This window comes from Bos javanicus, chromosome 21 (genome assembly GCF_032452875.1).
Source record: "Bos javanicus breed banteng chromosome 21, ARS-OSU_banteng_1.0, whole genome shotgun sequence".
In the NCBI taxonomy this organism is placed as follows: domain Eukaryota; kingdom Metazoa; phylum Chordata; class Mammalia; order Artiodactyla; family Bovidae; genus Bos; species Bos javanicus.
The window spans coordinates 14486811-14512256 of record NC_083888.1 but is presented as its reverse complement, the minus strand read 5'-3'; the positions used below and the strand labels follow the sequence as shown (position 1 = coordinate 14512256).

The following is a 25446-nucleotide window of genomic DNA, read 5'->3' as shown; positions in this document are numbered from 1 at the left end:
CTCCGCGACATGTGGGATCTTCCAGAATCAGGGATGGAACCCGTGTCTCCTGCATTGGCCGATGGATTCTTTACCCCTGAGCCACCAGGGAAGCCATGCTATCGGGTTTCTTTGGGAGAGAGTTCTGTCCTGTTAAAATGGAGAGCCACAGTCCAGCATTTCAGAGACCCGAGCCCTGTCCTAGAGGAACCGGATGGAGCGGTCACTTTGGCACGTGGCTCTGCTGCAGTGGCCTCTGCCTGTTGGAGCTACCAGAACGGATGGCTGACCTGTCTGGGCCCCACAGGGCTCCTGTGGGCCCTGAGCTTGAGGGATGCCCCCCGTTTGTGTCATAAGTTGCAGAAGGACAGGGCACCCAAGGCCTGGAGTCTCCAGCTTCCCGTGACACTGGCCTGTCCACACTCTCTGCTGCCCCCACGTTGGGGAGGGGCAATACGCTCTCAACACCAGCTCTGAAGCTCATTAGCTGTTTGTTTTCCTTGACACTAAACGCTGGGTCCTTTGACCTATTCAAGATTATAATTTTTATTGTTCACTCTGTGGGGGATGGAGCAGTGATTGTTACATTGATTGTGGGGGTATTTAATTTGCATGAAAAGAAGCATGTTATCATGTGAGGAGAGGGCGGGGGTGGTGGTGCTGGAAGTCGGAGCAAATGCCAGGAGCATGGAAGGGGAGTCAGAGGGATGGTTCTGGGCAAGAGAATTGTGTCCCTGTCTTCAAGTCCCTTTCTTTGGGAATGGCATGAGTAGTCAGTTTACTTCTGACCAGTGGCTCCCCTCTGCCTTCATCTGTGTCCTGCTCAGGACATAACTGGTTTCAGGATTTGCCCTGAAGCACCAAGTCCTTCAGTCTCCCTTGGGTGCTGCTCTTACCTTGGACACCCCCTGTCCACACTCTTGACCCTGTATCTTTCTCAGCATCTCTTCCTGCTTCCCTTTCCTCCATCCATCGAGTAGAGCCAAGATCACTCTTCTCCCTAACTCGGCCCAGCTAAGGACAATCCTAATTCTAGCCCATCTTTGAAAGATTCCCTACATTCTAGACCCTTCCAAAAACACCCCCACTTCTCTCAGTTTTCTCTGTTCAGTTATTTCAACCTAAGTTGTGACAAACCAGAGCCAGTGTTGTAATAAAGTAGGTTTGCTGCTCTCTGGATTCCTATAAACAGGAATAACTGGGAGACCAGGCTCACCAGCTGGGTACAGGAGTGGCTATCTTGAGACACTTGAACTTCTAGATTGCTCCAAATCTAAGAGTAGGATTTCACTGAGGGTGGATTCATTCCTCAGTGGAATTCACAGGATTCCATTCCTGTGATGGAAACTATCCTCTTTCATCCCTTCCTTCATCAAACAGCATTTTTTATAAGACATCTTTAAGTACTTGCTTTGGGATTCTGGGTTCTGGTCTGAAAGTGAAAAAGACCTGGTTTCCTTTGCCAAGTATGTAGAAATCAGCCAAGCTCCTGTCTAGAGTTTCTTTTTTCTTTGAGTATAGTTGCTTTACAGTATTGCCTTAGTTTCTGCTATACAGCAAAGCGAATCAGTTATATGTATACATACATCACCTCTTCTTTAGGTTTCCTTCCCGTTTAGATTACCACAGAGCACTGAGCAGAGTTCCCTGTGCTACACAGTAGGTTCTCGTTAGTTACTAATTTCATACATAGTATCAATGGTATGTGCCATGCTGTGCTAAGTCACTTCAGTCGCGTCTGACTGTGTGTGACCCCATAGACTGTAGCCCCCAGGCTCCTCTGTCCATGGGATTCTCCAGGCAAGGATGCTGGAGTGGGTTGCCGTTTCCTTCTCCATCAATAGTGGATGTATGTCGATCCCAGTCTCTGAATTAATTCCACCCCACCTTCCCCCTTGGTATCTGCATATTTGTTCTCTGTCCGTGTCTCTCTTTCTTCTTTGTGAATAAGATCGCCTGTAGCATTATTTAGATTTCACATATATGCATTAATGTATGGTATTTGTTTTCCTCTTTCTGACTTACTTCATTCTGTATGACAGACTCTAGGTCCATCCACATCTCTGCAAAAGGCACCATTCCATTCCTTTTTATGGCTGTGTAATAGTCCCTTGGTTTCTTTAGTTTTGTTTTCTTCTCCCTTCCAAGTCAGTGAGCTCCAGGAAGGTTTGGATTTTATATTGTTTGTTTCAACACTGAGTCCTCTCCCTAAGAAGGCTGGTTGGTGCAAAGGAACTCGATAAGTATTGATTGAGTGGATAAGTATTTGAGCAGATCCATCTCTGGAGATTTCAGGCTGAGTTAGTCTACTCTGTGAGCAAACCAGAATTACCCTCCACTGAGCTCAGATTCCCTCTGGTCAAATCCATTTCCTACCCTGTTTTTGATGTGCCCACATAGGCCTGTTAGATGTGCCCACATAGACCTGTTAGCCTGCACCCTCCAGGCTGTCTGCTTGAGTTGAATTGACCATGTACTGATTGTCCCCACAGGTAACCAGCTTCCTAAGAAAAAAGCACTTCTTTACTGTTAGTTTTATTCCTAGGGCCTTGTGAACTGTCAGTGCTCAAGTTGAAATTTGGTTACGTGGAGAACCAAATGATGGCTTTTTAGTTTGGGCTCATTGTTTTTTCCAGAATGAACCAAAAGTTTTGTGCAAAATTGCAGGTACTGTATCTATTAGATACATATCAGGTGGGCCAGAAACGTTGTTGGGGTTTTCCCACACGCTGTTAAAGAAAAACCAGAATGAGTTTTTTTGTGAACCCAGTGCTTAGGCACATGCCTGGTACCATCTTCTCAAGTCCTATGAAAGAGCTTGAGTCCTGAACAGCTGTTACAGCAACAACAGAGAGCAATTCCAAAAATACGAGTGGGAGGGGCCCGCAAAACTGAAATTAATAAAATGTCTAATTAAATGTGCTCAAAGCATGCCATTATGTCAGCTTTGTTATGTGCTAAATTTAATGCCCATAAACATTTCATTACATTGGAGAATAATTTGTGGCTTCAACTTTTCTCACTTCATAAGAATTCCTGAGTGTGCACAATAAGGGCTGAGACGTCTTTGCCAACTGTAAATTAAGTGAATTACATAAAGCTAAATCAATGTGAGTGCAAAATGATAAAAATCCTTCCCAAAATGTTTATGGCCGAAAAAAAAAATTTTCATGATAAACGTGGATATATTTTATTGGTCTGATGTGACATGGGGTGGAGTCCTCTAAAAGTACGTGTGCTGCTGCTGCTGCTAAGTCGCTTTAGTCATGTCCGACTCTGTGTGACCCCATAGACAGTAGCCCACCAGGCTCCCCCGTCCCTGGGATTCTCCAGGCAAGAACACTGGAGTGAGTTGCCATTTCCTTCTCCAATGCATGAAAGTGAGAAGTGAAAGTGAAGTCGCTCAGTCGTGTCTGACTCTAGCGACCCCATGGACTGCAGCCTATCAGGCCCCTCCATCCATGGGATTTTCCAGGCAAGAGTACTGGAGTGGGGTGCCATTGCCTTCTCCAAAAAGTACATGTACTGGGGGCCTAGAAATATTTCAGAGCAACCTACGGAAGCTATAGAATTCCTGTGTGATAGTGCTTCAATAGGGTTTCCAAAAATTAAAATAGTAGCTTTCCCCTCTAGGATATTTAGACTAATTCCTCTGATATCATTTGTCTAATCAAAGCTCTCATCTGATCAATGTAAAACAGTTTTCTCACGCTTTGACAGTTTTGCTCATTGAATGTCTTCTGCTTTTAATCTAATCTTGGTTTCATCTTCTTTCAGGAATCCTGTTCACGATGCTGGTGTTTGGACCAGCCTGTGGATTTATCCTGGGCTCTTTCTGTACCAAAATCTATGTGGATGCAGTCTTCATTGACACAAGTAAGGAATTTATCTCAATTTCTAAGCCCCACACATAAGCCCTTTCCCCTTCACAAAGGAGCCCCAGCCCTCTGAGTTCTAAAGCCTTCCTACTAAGAAGCAACTATTTAATGCAACCTCCTCTCTAGCTGGTGGCCCCCTTGAGATTAGAGAAAAGATGGTGAGTGTTGGTTCAGAGGGCCTGGACTCAAGCCTGTATTCTGTTCATGTCTGCCTAGAGGCTTAATAACCCCCTGGAGTTGATTTCATTCTTCAAATCTGAATTTTCCTCATCTGTAAATTCAGGGTAACAGAACTTATATCTGCGTTCAGGACTGTTGTAAGGTAAGTGAGGGGACAAATGTGGAAATGCCCGGTAAACACACATGGCCACTGAACGTTGGTCCATGAACCCATAAGAGGACCCTGTTTCTTAAACTGGAGCACCTAAGTGCAAATGTACACATGGGATCAAGGAGACCGGCTTTGAAAATTGTTTCTATAAGACACTGTTGTGGTGGGCTTTAAAGAAAACATGTGCTGTGTGCTAAGTTGCTTCAGTTGTGTTCGACTCTGTGCAACCCCATGGACTATAGGCCGCCAGGCTCCTCTGTCCGTGGGATTCTCCAGGCAAGAACACTGCAGTGCATTGCCATGCCCTCCTCCAGGGGATCTTCCTGACCCAGGGATCGAACCCATGTCTCTTGCATCTCCTGCATTGGTAGGTGGGTTCTTTACCACTGGCACCACCTGGGAAACCCTAAAGGAAGTATATCATACTTCAAACCTATGTGTTTGAAGTGTTCTTAATGGGAAGATTAAACGTGTTTTTCAGCCTCCTCTGGGTGCCCTGCTTTAGCACAGCAGTTGCCAAACTTTTTGGCAGCAAAGACTGGTTTTGTGGGAGACAGTTTTTCCGTGGACCGGCAGTGAGCAGGGGTGGATGGTTTCAGGGCGATTCTGATAAAGAGCACACAACATCCATCCCTCTCGTGTGCAGTTCACAGTAGGGTTCTCGCTCCAATGAGAGTCTAATGCTGCCACTGATCTGACAGGAGGTAGAGTTCAGATGGCAACGTGAGCAATGAGGAGCGACTGTGTATACAGATGGAGCTTCGCTCACTTGCCAGCCACTCACATCTTGTTATGCACCCCAGTTCCTACCAGGCCACTCACCAGTACCAACCAGTCTGTGGCCCTGGATTGAATAGCATGCTAGTCTATATGGACTAGGCTATGCGGTTGTTGTTGAGTAGTCACTAAATTGTGTCTGACCGTTTTGCAACCTCATGAACTGTAACCCACCAGGCTCCTCTGTCCATGGGATTTCACAGGCAACAATACAGGAGTGGGTTGCTATTTCTTTCTCCAGGGGAATCTTCCCGACCCAGGGATCGAACCCAGGTCTCCCGCATTGCAGATAGATTCTGAACCACCAAGGAAGCCCCAGGCTATGCAATGGTAACAGGAAATTCCCAAATCAAGGTGATTTTATGCAACCAAAGTCTGTTTCTCAGCTGTACTGAATATCCAGTGCAGGTTAGTGGTATTTGGGGTGAGTAGAGGGTGGGACTGGCCCCTGGTAGTCCCTCCAAGACCCAGGCTCACAGAAGTTTTATCTGACTGTTGCCTGCCCAGTTGCCAAGAAACCAGCTCTGCCTCAGAAATGACATGCATTGTTTCTACTCACATTTCAGTGGCCCCAGCAAGCTGCCTGGTGTGTTAATCTGTTGCTTTATGGCAGATTACCCCAAAGTTAGTGACTTTAAGCAAGAGTTATTATCTCAGTTTATTTCTCTGGGTCTGGAGCCCAGGAGCAGCTTTGCTCAGTCACTGAGTCGTGTCTGATTCTTTGCGACCCCATGGACTGCAGCATACCAGGCTTCCCTATCCTTCATCTTCTCCTGGACTTTGCTCAAACTCATGTCCATCGAGTTGGTGATGCCATCCAACCATCTCATCCTCTGTCGCCCCCTTCTCCTCCCACCCTCAGTCTGGCTGGTTCCAGCTCAGGGTCTCTTATGAGGCTGCAGTCAAGGAGTTGACCTGGTCTCAAATCATGAGAAAGCGCACCTGGAGGGGCTCTGCTTCCAAGCAGCCCCAGTGGCTGTTGGCAGCCCTGGGCAGGTGGACTCTGAGGCTGGCTCCCATGGGCCTCTCTGCAGGGCTGACCTCAGCACGGCCTCTGGGGAGCAGACAGCCCAGGATAGGGTGAGAGCCCCTGAGACAAAGCCGCAGTCTTTTGAGAACCTAGCCTCGGGAGTGACACCTTGTTGCTTCTGCTGCATTTTGTGTTAGAAGCAAGCCACTTGTTTCTGTCTACACTGGGGAGAAGGAATCCTTCCACAAGGACATGAATTCCAGAGGTGGGGATCACTGGAGGCTGTCTTAAGCACTGCCCACCAAACTGTTGCTTAGTCGCTCCAGTCGTGTCTGATTCTCTGATCCCATGGACTAGAGCCCACCAGGCTCCTCTGTCCATGGGATTCTCTAGGCAAGAATATGGAGCAGGTTGCCATTTCCCTCTCCAGGGGATCTTCCCGACCCTGGGATCGAACCCCCTATGTCTCCTGCGGCTCTCGCACTGGCAGGCAGATTCTTTACTACTAGCGCCGCCTGGGACCCCACCATATGTGGTCACAACTCAACCACACGCCTGCAGAAGGGCGCTGTGTTCCAATGCAACTTAGCAAGCCAAGAAGCCACATTCCCTTCCTCTCTGAAAACAGCGTGGGAAGCCATTGCCCTTCTTCTCATCCTGATCTATTCCCAGGATCAATAAGAACTCTCAGTCCCCCGGTTCTCCATTCATCATCTCTCGACAGTGCTAAATTTACTAATTCACCCCAAAGACATTATGTGGTTTTAAATCCAATCAAGTCACTTTGTGATTCACTCCATTAGTTCCACTGATATATTTACTGGTAACTAATGATGTTACAAATTTCCAAACGGAGGGGGAAAAAAATCAAATGCAGCCTTATTTATTTATTCTTTTAGAGCACTGGGTCTGTTCAGGAGGTGATTGAATGCTGCAGTTTTGTAGTTTTGGGTTGGCCCTTTGATCCTATTCCTAGTGAATGGGATGAGGGGGTGACCTGGTCAGAGAAACCACACAGGTGAGAGTCAGCTCCCATCTTGCCTATGGACAAAAAGCCCACTTCTGCCCTGCACCAAAGGCAGGACAGGACAGGAGTCTCGAAGGAAGGGAAGGAAGAGGGAACCTCCCAGAGCATGGGGAAGGCTGCCTGGGATGAGAAAGCAAGTATCCAGGCAGCCAGTTTTGCCCTCAGTGTATTGGCAGGGCCCATGTGGATCCAGGCTTGGGGAATACCAGCATCCCTGAGCCAGAAAGAACCTCAGACTTCACTCTCTTCCAACTCCTTCCTTTTATAGACAAGGAAACTGATTCCTAGAGAGGGGAAGTATGGGCATACTAAGTCACTTCAGTCGTGTCCAACTCTTTGTGACCTCTATGGACTATAGCCTGCCAGGGTCCTCTGTCCATGGGATTCTCCAGGCAAGAATACTGGAGTGGGTTTCCATGCCCTCTTCCAGGGGATCTTCCCGACCCAGGGATTGAAACTGGGTCTCCTGCGGCTCCTGCCATGGCAGGTGGATTCTTTACTACTCACGCCACCTGGGAAGGGGTGTACCCAATCTGAAAGGTGTATCTATAGAAAACCCAGATCCATGAGCAATGGGTGGGTGTTTCCACTTTAAGACCCCGCCCTCTCACTAAGATTCTTCTTGGGAATGAAATAACATCTTTTCCTCAGAGCCTGGAGTGGCCGAGAGGCACACGCGTGGCTGGAGGGGGCACCGCCTGTCCACTTGCAGTCCGCTGGGCAGCTGTTCCTTTGCTCAGGCTGGGGTGTCGTCCCCGCCCATTCTGCGCCACACCTGTCCTCACCCTTCAGGCCCAGGTGAGGCAGTGGCATCCGTGGTCCTCTGCTCACTGGCAGTTTGAAGCCTCCGGTGCCTGAGACGGATGGGCACGTTTCCATTCCGTCTGGGCATCCTGCTGATGGCTGCCTCCCCCCTCATGAGTAACAGTGGACTTCCAATCTGATGAAACTCTAGGGACAGATGGATGCCCGTGAGTCACCCTCTTTGTCTGCCTCCTTTCTGCAGGCTCCAGGAGGGCTGGTGCTGCTCTTTACCAGCAGAGGGCACAGGAATACAATTTATTCTGTTAGGACCCAGTCAGAATTCCACAGTTTGCAGGGTGTTAAGTCTCTTCATTCATGTCTGACTGTGCGACCCCATGGACGGTAGCTCGCCAGGCTCCTCTGTCCCTGGGATTCTCCAGGCAATACTGGAGAGGGTTGCTGTGCCCTCCTCCAGGGATCCTCTATCTAGGGATCAAACTCACATCTCTTATGTCTCCTGCATTGGCTGCGGGTTCTTTACCACTAGCACCACCTGGGAAGCCCCCCAGATTTTAGTTTTTCCCCTCTTGTGCCTGAAACTTGTCACTCTATCTACGAGTGGATCAGTGCTGTATTTCAAGGACCAGGTTTTCAGTTCTCCCAGGATGACCCTTCCCTGTCTTCCTCACCGACTAAGACAGAGCACCTCTTTAGGGCTGTGCACCTGTCATGAATGCACAGGCCACACACACAGCCATGTGTTTCTGAAATTCAAGCAGAGAGCTGGGCAAGGGACTGGGAAAAGCAGTAGCCTGGGAATTGTGTGAGGTGGGCAAGGCAGGTCCCTGGAAGGCCCTTGTTCTGGGGCAGCTGGAAAAGAGACCGTGGCTTCCACCAGGCAGTCTGGCAGTGGTTGAGGAATTGTTGTTCAGTAGCTCAGTCTTGTCCTACTCTTTGTGACCCCATGGACTGCAGCATGCCAGGCTTCCCTGTCCTTCACCGTCTCCCAGAGTTTGCTCAGACTGCCATCCAACCATCTCATCCTGTGTCATCCCCTTCTCCTCTTGCCCTCAGTCTTTCCCAGCATCAGGGTCTTTTCCAATGAGTCAGCTCTTTGCATCAGATGGCCAAAGTATTGGAGCTTCAGCTTCAACATCAGTCCTTCCAATGAACACCCAGGACTGATCTCCTTCAGAATGGACTGGTTGGATCTCCTTGCAGTCCAAGGGACTCTCAAGAGTCTTCTCCACACCACAGTTCAAAAGCATCAATTCTTCGGCACTCGCCTTCTTTATGGTCCAACTCTCACATCTTGTACATGACTACTAGAAAAGCCACAGTTTTGACCTTACAGAAAAGGTGAGACACATGAGGGAGCCCAGTTGGAATCTGTGTGTTGATGAAGCTGGGGGGTGTGGGGGAGGCAAGTGGTTGTCGGGACAGACCAGCTGTGGAGCCGAGGTACGCCGTGAGTACCTCCCCCGGGGGTACTCAGACAGGGATTCTGCCGTTGCTGCTGCCTGTCATCTGCATGGGAGTGTGTGTGGCTCGTTTGACCCTTCTCCTTAAGGATAGAAACCTCCTTGCCCAGGCTAGCGGGGAGGGAATGATGGTGCCTGCAGAAGTTCCTTTCTGGAATATGCTTGTAGAACTGAGATGAGTGAAGAGCAAAACATAGAAGAAAGAAGGACTTGGTAGAAGAGTGGGATACCAGCATCCCTGAGCTGGGAAGAACCTCAGACATAATTCTCTTCCAAGTCTTGCCTTTCATAAACAAGGAAACTGACGCCTAGAGAGAGGGTAGGATGTGCCCAATCCAAGAGGTGTACGTGTAGAAAAGCCCTACCACTTTTCTCAGTGGAGGCTTCACAGCCTGATGAGTGGCAGCCATGAACTCACTAATATTTGAAGCCATACATCGAGCGCCTCATTGGAACTGCGGAGCATTCCCACGAGAGGGTGGGTCCTAATGCCAGCCCGTTAACACCCTGACCCCTGGGCCATGGACCGGTAGTGGTCCTGTTAATACCAGACCACCCAGCAGGAGGTGAGCTCCATCTGTATTTATAGCTGTTCCCCATCACTCACATCCCCCAGATCCATGAAAAAATCATCTTATCTGAAACCAATGCCCGGTACCAAAACGGTTGGAGACCACTGCATTATCAGATGAGGTGGCCATCTCCTCTTGCAACGATTAGGAGTTCTGAGTTGGAACATGGGGACCAGACCTCCACTCAGATCCCAGCTGGACCCCTTATGGGCTGTGTGATCCTGGGGACATTTGTCCTCATGGGTCTGTGTGTGGATGACATGAGTTAATCACACAGAGAAGTTGACACAGTGCCTGGGGGTTAGTGAACACACAGTATAATTAGGTGTCATGAGGAACAGAGAGTGAACTCACTTCCATAGATACTAGGAGTCAAAGCTCAGGCCAGTCTGACCCCAGTTGGGCAGCTCGCTTCCCTGAAACATCTCCAGGCATTTAACTAGAAGGCTGCCCCCTTTCGTGAACAGAGGCTTTGCTGAGATGACCTGGCTTGGCCAACACGGCCGTACAACATGGCCTCAGGCCCCTCAAAGCCCTCCTCGCCACAGCTGCACAGCGTCTGCAGCTGCCAAAAGGCAGATTCATCTACTGGCTTCATAAAAATGTTGACGAGCAGAGACCCCTGCAACTCTGGCTGCTGCCGCCAGATTCCTTCGTGTTGGACTAATTAGCCCAGCAGCTGGGGTTTGGAACAGTCCATGCTGCCCTCCACCCCCAGCTCCTCCCTGCCTCCAGCTTCTAATTCGGTCTGTAACATAATGATACTTTTGGAATGCTTGAGTCCCATAGCAAAAGTTTTGCAAAATAGGTTAGAAAAATAGGTAAATGGGCTGAAGGGAACAAAAAGAAAAACTGCTCAGAGAGCCATAGTGTTGCTTACACATCAGAATGGCCCCAGACTAAGTAAATATTCCCAGTTTGCTTTGATCTGTTCTTCTCACGGTCTTGGTATCCCCATGGGTGGCTTGGTTAGTTAGTTTTCAGCTGGTTTAAACTTGTTGCTGGGAAGTCCTTTTTTTGAACCTACAATGGTAGCAGGCCTTGGAACTGGCGGGAATTCTCAACAAAGCCCATATGTTTGTGTGACCTTCAGCAGAGGGGAAAGCAGCTGCTGAAAGCTTGTTCAACTCACCCAACGAAACCACAAAGCCCTCCCAACCTTGGATTCCATGAGTAGAAGAGTCAGAGCAATGAATTGTGTAAGTCAGGAATCCTAACAAGCCTGCTCCAGTGGTTCAGTGGTAAAGAATCTGCCTGCCAGTATAGGAGATGTGGGTTTGAGCGCCGAGTCAGGAAGATCCCCTGGAGAAGGAAATGGCAACCCACTGCAGTATTCTTGCCTGGGAAGTCCTATGGACAGAGGAGCCTGGCAGGCTACAGTTTGTGGAATCACAAGAGTCAGACAATACTGAGTGACTAGACAAAAACAATAACCAGCCTGTAGACACCTGTGCAAAGGCAGACCCACCACGCACTGGCCTCACGGTGACCCGGGCGTGGCTCCCCCTGCTCCTTCCCAGCATTTTTTTTCTTGGTGCCTGAAATGACCAAGGGGCAGGCAAGTGACTGGAGGGAGCTTAGCCAGGATATTCACAGAGTCTCCTGGGGATGCCAGGCGTTTGCACAGCCCAGGACCCTGATTCCATCCCCATCCTTTTCAATATCTTTCTTTATCCACAGTTCTAGATTCATTGGCAATTTGATGCATTCTAAGTAAATGAGACAAACTGATGTTCTTCACTTGTATTCTGAGCATCCTCCTGAGAGCAGCCTTCATCAAAAGGCTGAAACTGCAGCCATGTTTAAAATCAAAACACTAATTAGAACCAGATAGAAAGAGAAATAGATTTCTACACCTTTCCCTCTGCTACTGCTGCTAAGTCACTTCAGTCGTGTCTGACTCTGTGAGACCCCATAGACGGCAGCCCACCAGGCTCGCCTGTCCCTGGGATTCTCCAGGCAAGAACACTGGAGTGGGTTGCCATTTCCGTCTCCAATGCATGAAAGTGAAAAGTGAAAGTGAAGTTGCTCAGTCGTGTCTGACTCTTAGCGACCCCAAGGACTGCAGTCTACCAGTCTCCTCTGCCCATGGGATTTTCCAGGCAAGAGTACTGGAGGGGGTGCCATTGCCTTCTCTACCTGGACCTAAAAGAATACCTTTGTTATACTAAGCCTACCCAGCGCCACTTTTCTTAAAAGTTAGGAATTTTTATTGCCTAAGACATGGGTTCAATCCCTGGGTGGGGAAGATCCCCTGGAGGAGGCCTTGGCAACCCACTCCTGTATTCTTATCTGGAGAATCCCATGGACAGAGGAGCCTGGTGGGCTACAGTCCATAGGGCCGGAAAGAGCTGGACAAGACTGAAGTGACTTGGCACACGTGTGTGCACGCACAAGCCATTTGTACCAGTCAGAGTAGGCTGAGTTATGCTGCAGTAACAAACACCCTCAAGATGTCAGTGACTTGGGAATACTAAAAACTTATTTCCTGCTTGTGTTATATACCCGAATCAGGTCAGCAAGAATATTTTGTTCATTATAGCTTCTTAGGCATCATCTTTGGGAGAACTGCACATGCTTCACAATCAAGCAGGAAAAAAAAGAACATAGGAGTCATGCACCGGCTTATATATATTGCCACATGGAAGTGACATGTGTCTCCTCACTCACATTTGACTGGCAAAACTCTGTGGTGATGGCCACGTGTAACACCACAGGAAGGGAGGTGAGATCCTCATTCTCAGAGGAGGAGACCCACGTGCAGATGTAGGGTAATGTTACCACACATGCTTTGCCAATCCACATAGAGAACTCCCCTTTAACGTCAGTAATTCTTGTTGTCATTATTCAGTCGCTCAGTCATATCCAACTCTTCATGACCCCATGGACTGCAGCACACCAGGCTTCCCTATCCCTTACCATCTCCCAGAGCTTGATCAAACTCATGTCCATCAAGTCAGTGATGCCATCCAACCATCTCATCCTCTGCCGCCCCCTTTTCCTCCTGCCTTCTGTCCTTCCCAGCATCAGGGTCTTTTCCAATGAGTCGGCTCTTTGCATCAGGTGACCAAAGTATTGGAGCTTCAACATCAGTCTTTCCAATGGATATTCAGGGTTGATTTCCTTTAGAATGGACTGGTTGGATCTCCTTGCAGTCCAAGGGACTCTCGAGTCTTCTTCAGCACCACAGTTCAAAAGCATCAATTCTTTAGTGCTCAGCCTTTGTAGTCCAGCTCTCACATCTGTACGTGACTACTGGAGAAAACCACAGTTTTGACTATATGGACCTTTGTTGACAAAGTGGTGTCTCTGCTTTTAGTATGCAATCTAGGTTTGTCATAGCTTTTGTTTCGATAATGCTGAGTTGTGACAATTGCCAGGCCAGAGGGGGTGATAGTCAGCTTCAATGGCCAAGAGGCGTCTTAAAAATACTATTCATTGTTGAGATAGAGTAAGGAAGTGCCTCAGAAAAATGAAATTGGATCATTAGCAGAGATGTGGGTGGACCTAGAGTCTGTCATACAGAGTGAAATAAGTCAGAAAGAGAAAAATATCATATATTAATGTATATCCGTGAAATCTAGAAAACAGATACAGGTGAACCTATGTTCAGGGCAGGAATAGAGACATACCTGTAGAGAACATCCAATGTGGACGTGGGGTGGGGGAAAGGGGAGGGTGGGACAGATTGAGAGACTAACATTGATATGTATACATACTATGTGTAAAACAGATATATAGTGGGAATCTGCTTTATAGCACAGGGAGCCCAGCTTGATGCTCTGTGATGACCTAGAGGGGTTGGCAGGGATAGAGGGGTGGGAGGAAGCAGATATATGTATACATTTGGCTGATTCACTTCATTGTACAGCAGAAACTGTACATCATTGTAAAACAATGTAAAACAATGTAAAACAATTACATATATGTGCTAAGTCACTTCAGTCTGGTCTGACTTTTTGTGATCCCATGGACTGTAGCCCTCCAGGCTCCTCTGTCCATGGGATTCTCCAGGCAAGACTACTGGAGTGGGTTGCCATGCCCTCCTCCAGGGGATCTTCCCAACCCAGGGATCGACCCCAGGTCTCTTATGTCTGCTGCACTGACAGGCAGGTTCTTCACCACTAGCTCCATCTGGCAAGCCAACAAAGCAACTCTGCTTCAATTTTTACAAATTTGAAAAAGAAAAGATGTGTCTCAGGCTGGTGTCAAGCATTCACTGTCTCCACAAGAGCTCCCAGAACCAGGCCGAAGCTCTGCTCATGAGGCTGGCCGGTCCTGAGGGCAGCCCGCTCCAAGGCTGAGTAGTTTCTTCTCGGCCTGTTATTTCTCTCCCTGCCACCGTCCACTGGATAATTGAAACAGAGGGGAAAAAAAATCAATACTTCCCAGAAGAGTCAGCCGTGATTTTCCTGGTTCTTCAGATCCCTGCCTTCTGCAGACCCGCCCCGCCCGCCCCTTCCAAAGCGGCCGGTGTGCGCTGATGCTGTCACAGGTGGGTCCTAGCCCTGTCTCAGGAACTGTGAGCACATACTGGCTTTCTGCCTGCAGACACAAGCCCGCAGGGAGCGAGTCGCCTCACTTTCACACAAACGCCCGCCTCCCCCAGGGCCGCCCCTCTCCCAGGAGTGCTTTCTCACCGTATAGCAGTCACTAACTTCCTATCTAAAATATGACTGTCCACGTGCTTCTGATTTCCTTCTCCCAAACAGCTGCCAGGCTTTCTCTCCCCCTGCTGGCTCACATCTGGCAGCTTTATGGGGCCCAGAGACAGAGGGGGGAAATACTGTATTTCCCCTTTCCCGTCTTTTGTTTTCATTCAGTGCTTGGCAGCAGGTGAAGGAAAACAGTAAGGGATTGGTGCGAACAGTCTTGCTCAGCTCCAGGGTGGTGTGACTTCCTTTTCTCTTCTCCTGTTTGCATAAAGATGCTTTCAACATCACCCTGTTTTTCTACACTGTACTTTAAAAAAAAAAAAATCTGTACCTTTTGTTGGAGTAGATGGGTTTGAAGACCAAGCATTTTCACACCCCCGATAGCAATGGAAACTGACACTGGTAAATTAGACTCCTACTTGTTAATAACCATCAGAAGGCATATAATTGTGCATTGCTGTTGTTTAGTCCCTAAGTTCTGTCAAACTCTTTGTGACCCTACGGACTATAGCCCACCAGGCTCCTCCGGCCATGAGATTTCTAGGCAAGAATACTGGAGAGGGTTGTCATTTCCTTCACCAGGGGATCTTCCCCACCCAAGGATCAAACCCACATCTCTTGCATTGGCAGATGGATTATTTACTACTGAGCCGCTAGGGAAGCCCTAATTGTGCATTAGTGCCATGCAAAATTTCTCCATATAGGAATTTACTTTAAAAATACTGTTTATATCCAGTGACTGAGCTACTAGGAAGCTCTTCTCAGAAGTGTTGATATTAATAAAAAGATTAAAAAATACCTCAGTATACAAGACTTAAGAAACTAGCTAAAAATTTATGTAATCCCTAAAATGGAATATTACGTAGCATTAATATAATGTGTGGTAATTTTGAGAGATCTTTACAATGCATTGTTAAATGAAAAAAAAATCTATACCTTAAAATTCCCATTGACATAAATATACCCCTAAAAGTTCAAGATTAAGTGCTCCAATACGTAAGAGCCTACTATGTGTCAGGAGATGCTGGTTCATTACCTCTCAGCCTGGTAACCACTGTCCTTGGCTGTCTATCATCTTTATTCTGCAAATGATGAAACTAAGAGTCAGGGAGGGTGAGTAACTTTCCCAGCATCACATGCTAGTAAGTAGCAAGAGTGGGATTTAATATCACACGCTAGTAAGTAGAAATAGTGAGATTCAGCAAGCCCACTAGAGTGTGCGCTTTCTCCTCTCCAGCATATACCTGCACAAAAGCGTCTGGTCCATTCAAGTGCCCTGGCTATTGCTGCTTGGTTGATGTCAAGGCCTCCAGGTTAGAGACCACCAGTGTTCCAAAAGCCAAGTTGCCACCTATCAGAAGAGCTGGTCATCTTACCCACTGCCCAGAGCAGAGGAATTATCCGTTAAGAACCCTCTAGAGAGCCCGAAACAAAGGCCTTCCAGTCAAGAGGGAGAGAGCAGAGCCCTTGGCATCTGGATGCCTATGTTCTGGTCTTCAACTCTTGTGGATGTAGGCAAGACACTCAGCCTTTCCAGTTCCTTTTTTTTTTTTAATATAATTTTACTTATTTGTTTTTGGCTGTGCTGGATCTTCGTTGCTGCACAGGCTTTTTCTCTATTTGCAGCTAGTGGGGCTACTCTCCGTTTGCGGTGCATGGACTTCTCACTGCAGTGGCTCCTCTTGTTGTGAAACACGGGCTCTAGGGCAGGTGGGCTTCAGTGGTTGTGGTTCCCAGTCTCTGGAGTACAAGCTCAGTGGTTCCGGCACACAGGCTTCGTTGCTTCGTGGCACGTGGGAGCTTACCAGACCAGGGATCAAATTTGTCTCCACTGGCAGGCAGATTCTTTACCATGGAGCCATCGAGGAAGCCCACACCCAGCCTTTCTAAGCCTTGATTTCTCCATCTGTATTATATAAGGACAATTAAAAAAAAAAACTCTACCTCATAGGGTTGTGGGGAGGGTTGATTGGAACTCCACATAGCGCCCGGTGCAGAGTGAGCCCTCGGCAGATGACAGCTGGCATTTTCATTACTGATAACTGAAGAGTCTTCAGGAAGAGCACTTAGACATGGGGGAGTGCTCATCCTGTGACTGCGGTCATTTCTCTTCCCAAGCCCGTCCAGGCCTGCAGCCTCATTACTTCTTAGCTCATTTGCTGTATCCCAGATCGCTGAGATGAGTTTCCTTCTGTGCTCCAGGGGCGTGGGATCATCATCAGAGATACCTCTAAGCAGCTCACGTGGGAGCGCCCTGCTCTGCAAGGGAGACGTGGAAAGAGGGAAAAACATCTACCAAGGGGGCAACAGAAATGTGCATCTTCTTGACTCCAGCTGGAAAGTCAAACAAGTCATAGTACTAGAAGGCCACACCACTCGCACGGAGCCTCAAAGCATAGACACTGGCTACAGAGCTTTCAGTAGAGGACTGGCCCCCAGACCACAGGCCATCACGGAAGTTTGAATTAACCCATCCCCATCAGCTTCCCTGGTGGCTCAGATGGTTAAGAATGTGCCTGCAATGCAGGAGATCCAGGTTTGATCCCTCAGTTGGGAAGATCCCCTGGAGAAGGGCATGGCTACCCACTCCAGTATTCTTGCTGGGAGAATTAGTCCATGAAGTCGCTAAGAGTCAGACATGACTGAGCAACTAATGCTCACACACACATACACACTAGCAGCTTAGGAAAAGAACCCTCACCATGAATATTAAGCTCACATCAATTAAGTGCTTAAGCACGCGCCAGACACTGTTCTGAGCACTTTGTGTCTGGTGTGGCTCATTTGATCTTCCGAACTCGATCAGGGTAAGTACGTCATAATAATCAGCATTCTATAGATCAGTTCTGCTGAGGCGTGGAGTTCAGATCGCTAGCCTGAGGTCGCACTGTGAGAAGTGGGCAGGGTTTCTTTCCAGGTGTCCTGGCTCTTGGTTTCCATTCTGCACCACTCTATATTATCTGTGAACCAATTTAAGGCTGGGAGAGTGCGGTGTGGAAGGGGATCTCAGGGTAGCAGCTTTGTGGGGGCGGTGAGTGTGAACATACATAATAAAAATACACCCTTGAACGATTAATGTTTCTGTCTCCCTGTGCTTTTGTTAGCAGACCTTGGCAGCTCTGCCAAGTCAGTCAATGCCTGCCTAAATTCAGGGGGTGTCTGGCTTCTCACTGTTTTTGTTTAGACAGATACAAGCACAAAGTAGACAAGAAAATTAAGGAGGGAATGCGATCAGCCTTCAGCTTGGGGAAAACCAGAAGCACAGCTAGGAGGCCCAAGGCTGCTCTGCCTATTGTCCACTCTTCCCCACCCCTGGCCTGTCTGTACAGCTGATTGCAAGCCTCAGCCAAGTGCCCGGCCCTGCCTGCTGCTCTCCTGTTAACCGTGCTCTCTCTGGTTGTTGCAGGTAACCTGGACATCACCCCAGACGACCCCCGCTGGATCGGAGCCTGGTGGGGTGGCTTTCTGCTCTGCGGTGCCTTACTCTTCTTCTCTTCCGTCTTGATGTTCGGGTTCCCACAGTCTCTGCCCCCACACTCAGACCCCGCCTTGGAGAGCGAGCAGGCCATGCTCCCCGAAAGAGAATACGAGAGACCCAAACCCAGCAACGGGGTCCTGAGACACCCCCTGGAGCCAGACAGCAGCGCCTCTTGCTTCCAGCAGCTGAGAGGTAAGGACACCTCCTTCTTGAGGGACGCTCAGGACTGGATGCTGGGGGACTTGAAACAGAATCCCCTTGGTTTTACATGATCTGCCTTCCCTGGTCCTGTGCTTAACTGACCCCTGAGAAGTAAATGCACTTTATAAAGCAAAAACAAAGGGACTACCATTTATTGAAGGGGCAGCAGACGAGATCCTCCCAGCTGAGAACCCAGTGGCTAACATTGCACCTGGTGTAGGATAAATATAAGTGTCCGTAGAAGGAAGAAAGTGGGGAGGGAAGGAGGGAGCCGGATGTTTCATGCCCCCACCCCGCCCCCTGCTTTGAACTCTTCCAGGCCACTTGCAAGCACATGAAAGCAGGAAAAGACTTTGAAGCTGGTTCTCTTTGCCTGATGCAGGCGTTCTTGAAAAGCCACATCCAGAGTGCATTTCCTTAGATTCTCTCTGGCCCTCCAGCCCCTCCATTAGAGATGAGAGCCGTGTTCCTCTGGAAGGAAATATTAACTCAAGTCTTGATAACGAAGTCCCACTTCAGAGAGTGGCAAAGTGCTCACCATCGTTTTTAGAGGGAAAAGAAGTGCATATTTTTTTCACAAAAGAGACACAAACAGTGATGCAGAATGAAAATGAGGAGTCCCCCCCACACACCCCCTGGTGCTTTCTATATTTGGCTCAGCATCTTAGAGGTGAGGGTGATGATGGGCAGCCTCAAAGCTGCCCCCTCTCCCCACTTAAGAGAGATGTGCAGTGCTCCCTAATTCAAGGACCCCTTCTTGCTGGGTGTCCTGAAGAACGTGCTAGATTTGGGAAGCGGGCAGGAGCAAGTCTGCAGCGTTCCTTCTCGGTGAGGCTGGGGTGGGAAAGAGGTAGACGGTGATTTCTTTGCAGGAACCAGGCATGTGGCCTGGCCCACCGTCAGCAGCTGCCACCTCGGGCTCACAGTGCTTGCTTTAGAGGTCTGATGAGTGCCTCTACTGGGCTCTAATGAGGGGCACTGTCTCTGGAGATGCTTGAAAACAGCAGTGAGAACCTCAGATGACCTTGAGCTCAGATCCCCATCCCACCCTTCACTGGCCCTGTGGTTATTACCCTGTCCATGCTTCATCTCCACGAGCGTGGAGTTATAACACAGTTCCTGGGTGACAGCCTGATCTTGAGAATTCAGGCACTGCCTGTGGAGACTGTCTGTAAATACCACCTGGTAGCCAGGGAGGGATTCAAGGAACTTGTGCTAATTCCCAGAAGATGCTAATTTAACAACCTAATGTCCTATTTCACTCCATGTTCTGTGATGGCTTCTACCAAAGTCGTAATGTGGAATTATCTGTAGACGATCTTAAAATACATCTCTCTAAGGATCAGAGTGCACTGTTAGATGAGAAAGTGAGTGTTGGTTGTTCAGTCATGTCCAACACTTTGCAACCCTATGGACTGTGGCCTGCCAGGCTCCTCTGTCCATGGAATTCTCCAGGCATGAATACTGGAGTGGGCTGCCATTTCCTTCTCCAGGGGATCTTCCTGACCTAGGGATAGAACCTGGATCTCTCTTGCATTGCAGGCAAATTCTTTACGTCTGAGCCTAAGTTGTTTTTTTTTTTTTTTTTAAGATGAGAAGGCCACCTGCTTTATATCTTCTGAGGTTGCCTTGGCTTAGAGTCTTAGGAGTCTGTGCCTCATAAAATAAGACTCCCCAAACAGGTCCCCTTCAGGAGCCCCCAGGTGGCTGGAGGGTGATGCTTAACACCCCTCTGATAGCACAGCTGGCCACAGCATCCCAGGGAACAGATTCACAGCAACAGCTGGGGCTGGCATGAGAATGGGCCTTGCAGACACTTGGACCTATCTGGTGGTAGCCTTTCTAGGTATTAGGTTGGCAGTACAGTTCCTTTGGGTTTTCCTGTAACATCTTAATGGCAAAACCTGAACTAACCTTTTGGCCAACCCAATATTTCCTTACCCCAGGATGGCTTGCTTTCCTGAGTCTCTCATGGTAAGACCTATACCTGTAATCTCTTGCCTTTCATCTCTGGGGATACACAGATTAAAAAAAAAAAATACAATTATGCCATCAAAGAACTCACTATCCAGGGTAGAGACAGGCCAGCAAGCCAGCAAGGTGGCCTAAGGTGGTGACGATGACAGCACCAGGCAGCCCTGCATTATGGAAATACAACAGACGGTCAAGGAAGGCAGGGCTTGGGTCATCCCAGACAGAGCTGAGCCACGTTTGGAGGATGTCACAGCTCCAGAATTCTCAGGCTCTGATCCAGTCTCTGGTTAGCCCATTTGTTAGTTCAGTCACCATTTTCTGAGACTCTGCCAAGCTCCAGGGACACAGCAGTGGGTGAAGAATCTGCCTGCAATGCTGGAGACCCAGGTTCAATCCCTAGATCAGGAAGATCCCCTGGAGAAGGAAATGGCAACCCACTCCAGTATTCTTGCCTGGAGAATCCCATGGACAGAGGAGCCTGGGGATTTCAGTCCATAGGGTCATAAGAGTCGGAAACAACTTAGCAACTAAATCACCAGCACCAGAGACACAGCAGTGAGCAAGGAAGCTTACATGCTGGAGCTTATATGGTAGCAGGGGAGGCCTGCAGTGGGCAAAGCTGAAGCAGTGGCAAGGTGAGTGCTGGGTGTGCTGTGGCTGGCCTGGCAAGTACACAGATGGGTAGACAGGGCGGAGGCTCCTTGACCAGAGCCTCCACGGTTACAGCCCGTGTATATGTGGGCTCCCCTCTGATAATTAATGGTTTTTAATTTAGAATTAGTGATTCCCAGCAGCGTCAGATCCATTCATGGACCTAAAGGATGTCCCAGCAGGAGAGGAAGGCAGTGCATCTAGAAAAATCCCCAGGAGCCAGAGTCCAGTGGAGTGAGCTGTTATGGGAGTCAACAAATTTTGCACTTGCTAGCTCATGAAGAGGGGGCCATGGTGGTTTAGAGCCTTCACTTTTTCCACCCAAGACAAAGTGTTTCCGCCACAAGAACATTTCCACCAAAAGCACCACATGAAGCTGCCAGGTACTCCCAAACTCTTCAATCTGATTTACAGCCTGGAAAGCCCAACTGGTCTGCATACAGTATGCAGCACGCTTATGAGTACGGATAGGCTGAGCATTGTCGCACATGTTAGAGAAATTAGCATTGCTCTATGGATCTATAGGTTGCAGTTTCTCATTCGTTTCATTTGAGCTTGCTGTTGTTCAGTCAGTAAGTTGTGTGTGACTCTTTGCGACTCCATGGACTGCAGCACTCCAGGCTTCCCTGTCCTTCACTATCTTCGAGAGTTTATTCAAACTCATGTCCGTTGAGTCAATGATGCCATCCAACCATCTCATCCTCTGTCATCCCCTTCTCCTCCTGCCCTCAATCTTTCCTAGCATCAGGGTCTTTTCCAATGAGTCAGCTTTTCACATCAGGTAGCCAAAGTATCAGAGCTTCAGCATCAGTTCTTCCAGTGAATATTCAGGGTTGATTTCCTTTAGGATTGACTGGTTTGATCTCCTTGCTGTCCAAGGGACTCTCAAGAGTCTTCTCCAGCACCACAGTTCAAGAACATCAGTTCTTCGGCGCTCAGCCTTCTTTATGGTCCAGCTCTCACATTCGTACATGACTACTACTAAAGGGTTCCTAGTCCAGCCATCAACTTGTGTCTCCTGCCAAGCTCTCTAGAAAGCAAAGGTGCCTGAGAAGAGCTGGCATAAGAATAGCCACACCATCCCCCTCCCCGGTGGGACTGAAACGCAGCCTCTTCTGCTCTGGTAGGGCCATAAGGCTCCTCAGATCAGATCAGTCGCTCAGTCGTGTCCGACTCTTTGCGACCCCATGAATCGCAGCATGCCAGGCCTCCCTGTGCATCACCAACTCCCGGAGTTCACTCAGACTCACATCCATCGAGTCAGCAATGCCATCCAGCCATCTCATCCTCTGTCGTCCCCTTCTCCTCCTGCCCCCAATCCCTCCCAGCATCAGCGTCTTTTCCAATGAGACAACTCTTCACATGAGGTGGCCAAAGTACTGGAGTTTCAGCTTTAGCATCATTCCTTCCAAAGAAATCCCAGGGCTGATCTCCTTCAGAATGGACTGGTTGGATCTTCTTGCAGTCCAAGGGACTCTCAAGAGTCTTCTCCAACACCACAGTTCAAAAGCATCAATTCTTCGGTGCTCAGCCTTCTTCACAGTCCAACTCTCACATCCATACATGACCACTGGAAAAACCATAGCCTTGACTAGATGGACCTTTGTTGGCAAAGTAATGTCTCTGCTTTTGAATATGCTATCTAGGTTGGTCATAACTTTCCTTCCAAGGAGTAAGTGTCTTTTAATTTCATGGCTGCAGTCACCATCTGTAGTGATTTTGGAGCCCCAAAAATAAAGTCTGACACTGTTTCCACTGTTTCCCCATCTATTTCCCATGAAGTGGTGGGACCGGATGCCATGATCTTCATTTTCTGAATGTTGAACTTTAAGCCAGCTTTTTCACTCTCCACTTTCATTTTGATCAAGAGGCTTTTTAGTTCCTCTTCACTTTCTGCCGTAAGGGTGGTGTCATCTGCATATCTGAGGTTATTGATATTTCTCCCGGCAATCTTGATTCCAGTTTGTGTTTCTTCCAGTCCAGCGTTTCTCATGATGTATTCTGCATATAAGTTAAATAAGCAGGGTGACAATATACAGCCTTGACGTACTCCTTTTCCTATTTGGAACCAGTCTGTTGTTCCATGTCCAGTTCTAACTGTTGCTTCCTGACCTGCATATAGGTTTCTCAAGAGGCAGATCAGGTGGTCTGGTATTCCCATCTCTTTCAGAATTTTCCACAGTTTATTGTGATTCACACAGTCAAAGGCTTTGGCATAGTCAATAAAGCAGAAATAGATGTTTTTCTGGAACTCGCTTGCTTTTTCCATGATCCAGCAGATGTTGGCAATTTGATCTCTGGTTCCTCTGCCTTTTCTAAAACCAGCTTGAACATCAGGAAGTTCATGGTTCACATATTGCTGAAGCCTGGCTTGGAGAATTTTGAGCATTACTTTACTAGCATGTGAGATGAGTGCAATTGTGCGGTAGTTTGAGCATTCTTTGGCATTACCTTTCTTTGGGATTGGAATGAAAACCTGGTCTAAATCCAGCTCAGCCACTTCCTAATCATGCAACCTTAGCCATGCCATTCAGCTCCCCTTGGTTTTGCCATGTGGTGTCTGGTGTAACTTTGTAGAAGCTGCATAAGGCCAATATTAGGACTTAGCTCTGTTTCTAGGTTAACAGCAGTGGTCCCAACCTTTTTGGAACTAGGTACAGGTTTCATCGAAGACACCAGTTTTCCATTCATTCAAGCACATTGCATTTATTGTGCACTTTACTTCTATTATTGTTACATCGACTCCACCTCAGGTCATCAGGCGTTAGATCCCGGGGGTCGTGGACCCTGGTAAGACACAGAGCTCCTGTTCGGTGACAGAGGACTTCAAACCTGTAATCCCTTTCTAGTGCTCTCTCCCCTCAAAGCAGGCTTTGAAGGTCTGTTTCTACAAAGTTGGCCACCGGTTGGGTTTTGTTATGAGAAGGTGAGAGATGGAAAGCTCAGAATCTTTTCCAGAACTGTGTAGAAAAGCAGTCACTTCTTCCCAGAAGCCCAGAAGCCCCTGTCTGGTGGTGACTGTCACATAACCAGTTCACAAAGCAGGCAGCTGGCGAACAAATGCTTGGGCTCGTAAAACGAACAAATGCTTGGGCTCCTAAAACTCTAGCACTCCCCCAGGTGGGAGCCTACATATCCAAGACACATTTTTGCCTCTCAACTGTGCCATCAAATAACTTTTCCTTCCTGGCTCTGAAAGTGAAAGTGAAGTCGCTCAGTCGTGTCCGACTCTTTGAGGCCCCATGACTGTAGCCCCCCAGCCCACCAGGCTCCTCCATCCATGGATTTCTCCAGGGAACAGTACTAAAGTGGGTTGCCATTTCCTTCTCCAGGGGATCTCCCTGACCCAGGGATCGAACCTGGGTCTCCCCCATTGTAGGCAGACGCTTTACCATCTGAGCCACCAGGGAAGGGAAGTTCCTGGCTCTAAGGCCCCTCATCTCTCATCTTGTTCTTCAGAACATTTTGCTGGGTCACCTTTCAGGAGCCCCCACATCCCTACCCTTGTGCTATGCCCACTCCTCCCCCTGTCCAGGCTTCCCTGTCCTTCACTATCTCCTGGAGCTTGCTCAAACTCATGTCCATTGAGTCGGTGATGCCATCCAACCATCTCATCCTCTGTCATCCCCTTCCCCTCCCGCCCTCAATCTTTCCCAGCATCAGGATCTTTTCCAGTGAGTCAGCTCTTCCCATCAAGTGGCCAAAGGACTGGGCCTTCAGCTTCAGCATCAGTCCTTCCAATGGATATTCAGGACTGATTTCCTTTAGGATTGACTGGTTTGATTTCCTTGCAGTCCCAGGGACTCTCAAGAGTCTTCTCCACCACCACAGTTCAAAAGCATCAATTCTTTGGCACTCAGCCTTCTCTATGGTCCAACTCTCACATCCGTTCATGACTACTAGAAAAATCATATCTTTGACTAGACAGACCTTTGTCAGCAAAGTGATGTCTCTGCTTTTTAATATGCTATCTTGGTTTGTCATAGCTTTTCTTCCAAGGAGCAAGCTTAATTTCATGGCTGCAGTCATTATCCAGTGATTTTGGAGCCCAAGAAAATAGTCTGTCACTATTTCCATTGTTTCCCCATCTATTTGCCATGAAGTGATGGGACCTAATGCCATGACCTTGGTTTTTTGAACATTGAGTTGTTTGTTTGTTTTTTTATTTTATTTTTAAACTTTACATAATTGTATTAGTTTAAGCCAACTTGTTCACTCTCCTCTTTCACCTTCATCAAGAAGCTCTTTAGTTCCTCTTCTCTTTCTTCCATTAGAATGGTGTCATCTGCATATCTGAGGTTATTGATATTTCTCCCAGAAATCTTGATTCCAGCTTGAGCTTCATTCAGTCCAGTATTTCTCATGATGTACTCTGCGTATAAGTTAAATAAGCAGGGTGACAATATACAGCCTTGATCCACTGCGTTCCCAATTTTGAACCAATCTTGTGTTCTATGTCCAGTTCTAACTGTTGATTCTTTCCCTGCATACAGGTTTCTCAGGAGACAGGTAAGGTGGTCTGGTATTCATTCCCATCTCCTTAAGAATTTTGCACAGTTTCTTGTAATCCACACAGTCAAAGGCTTTAGCATAGTCAATGAAGCAGAAGTAGATGTTTTTCTAGAATTCCATTGCTTTTCCTATGATCCAGCAGATGTTGGCAATTTCATCTCTGGTTCCTCTGCCTTTTCTAAATCCAGCTTGAACATCTGGAAGTTCTTCGTTCAC

The 25446-nt window shown here is 48.1% G+C and overlaps 1 protein-coding gene across 2 annotated transcripts in view; it reads left to right on the top strand.

Annotated features, from left to right (window-relative positions):
• Positions 1–25446, top strand: part of SLCO3A1 (solute carrier organic anion transporter family member 3A1) — a 375521-nt gene that overhangs the window by 281009 nt on the left and 69066 nt on the right. For both annotated transcript variants that reach the window (XM_061394315.1, XM_061394314.1), the window contains exons 3-4: positions 3757–3855; positions 17821–18084. In XM_061394315.1, the coding sequence (XP_061250299.1) occupies positions 3757–3855; positions 17821–18084 (363 nt within the window). The remainder of the gene's footprint in view (positions 1–3756; positions 3856–17820; positions 18085–25446) is intronic.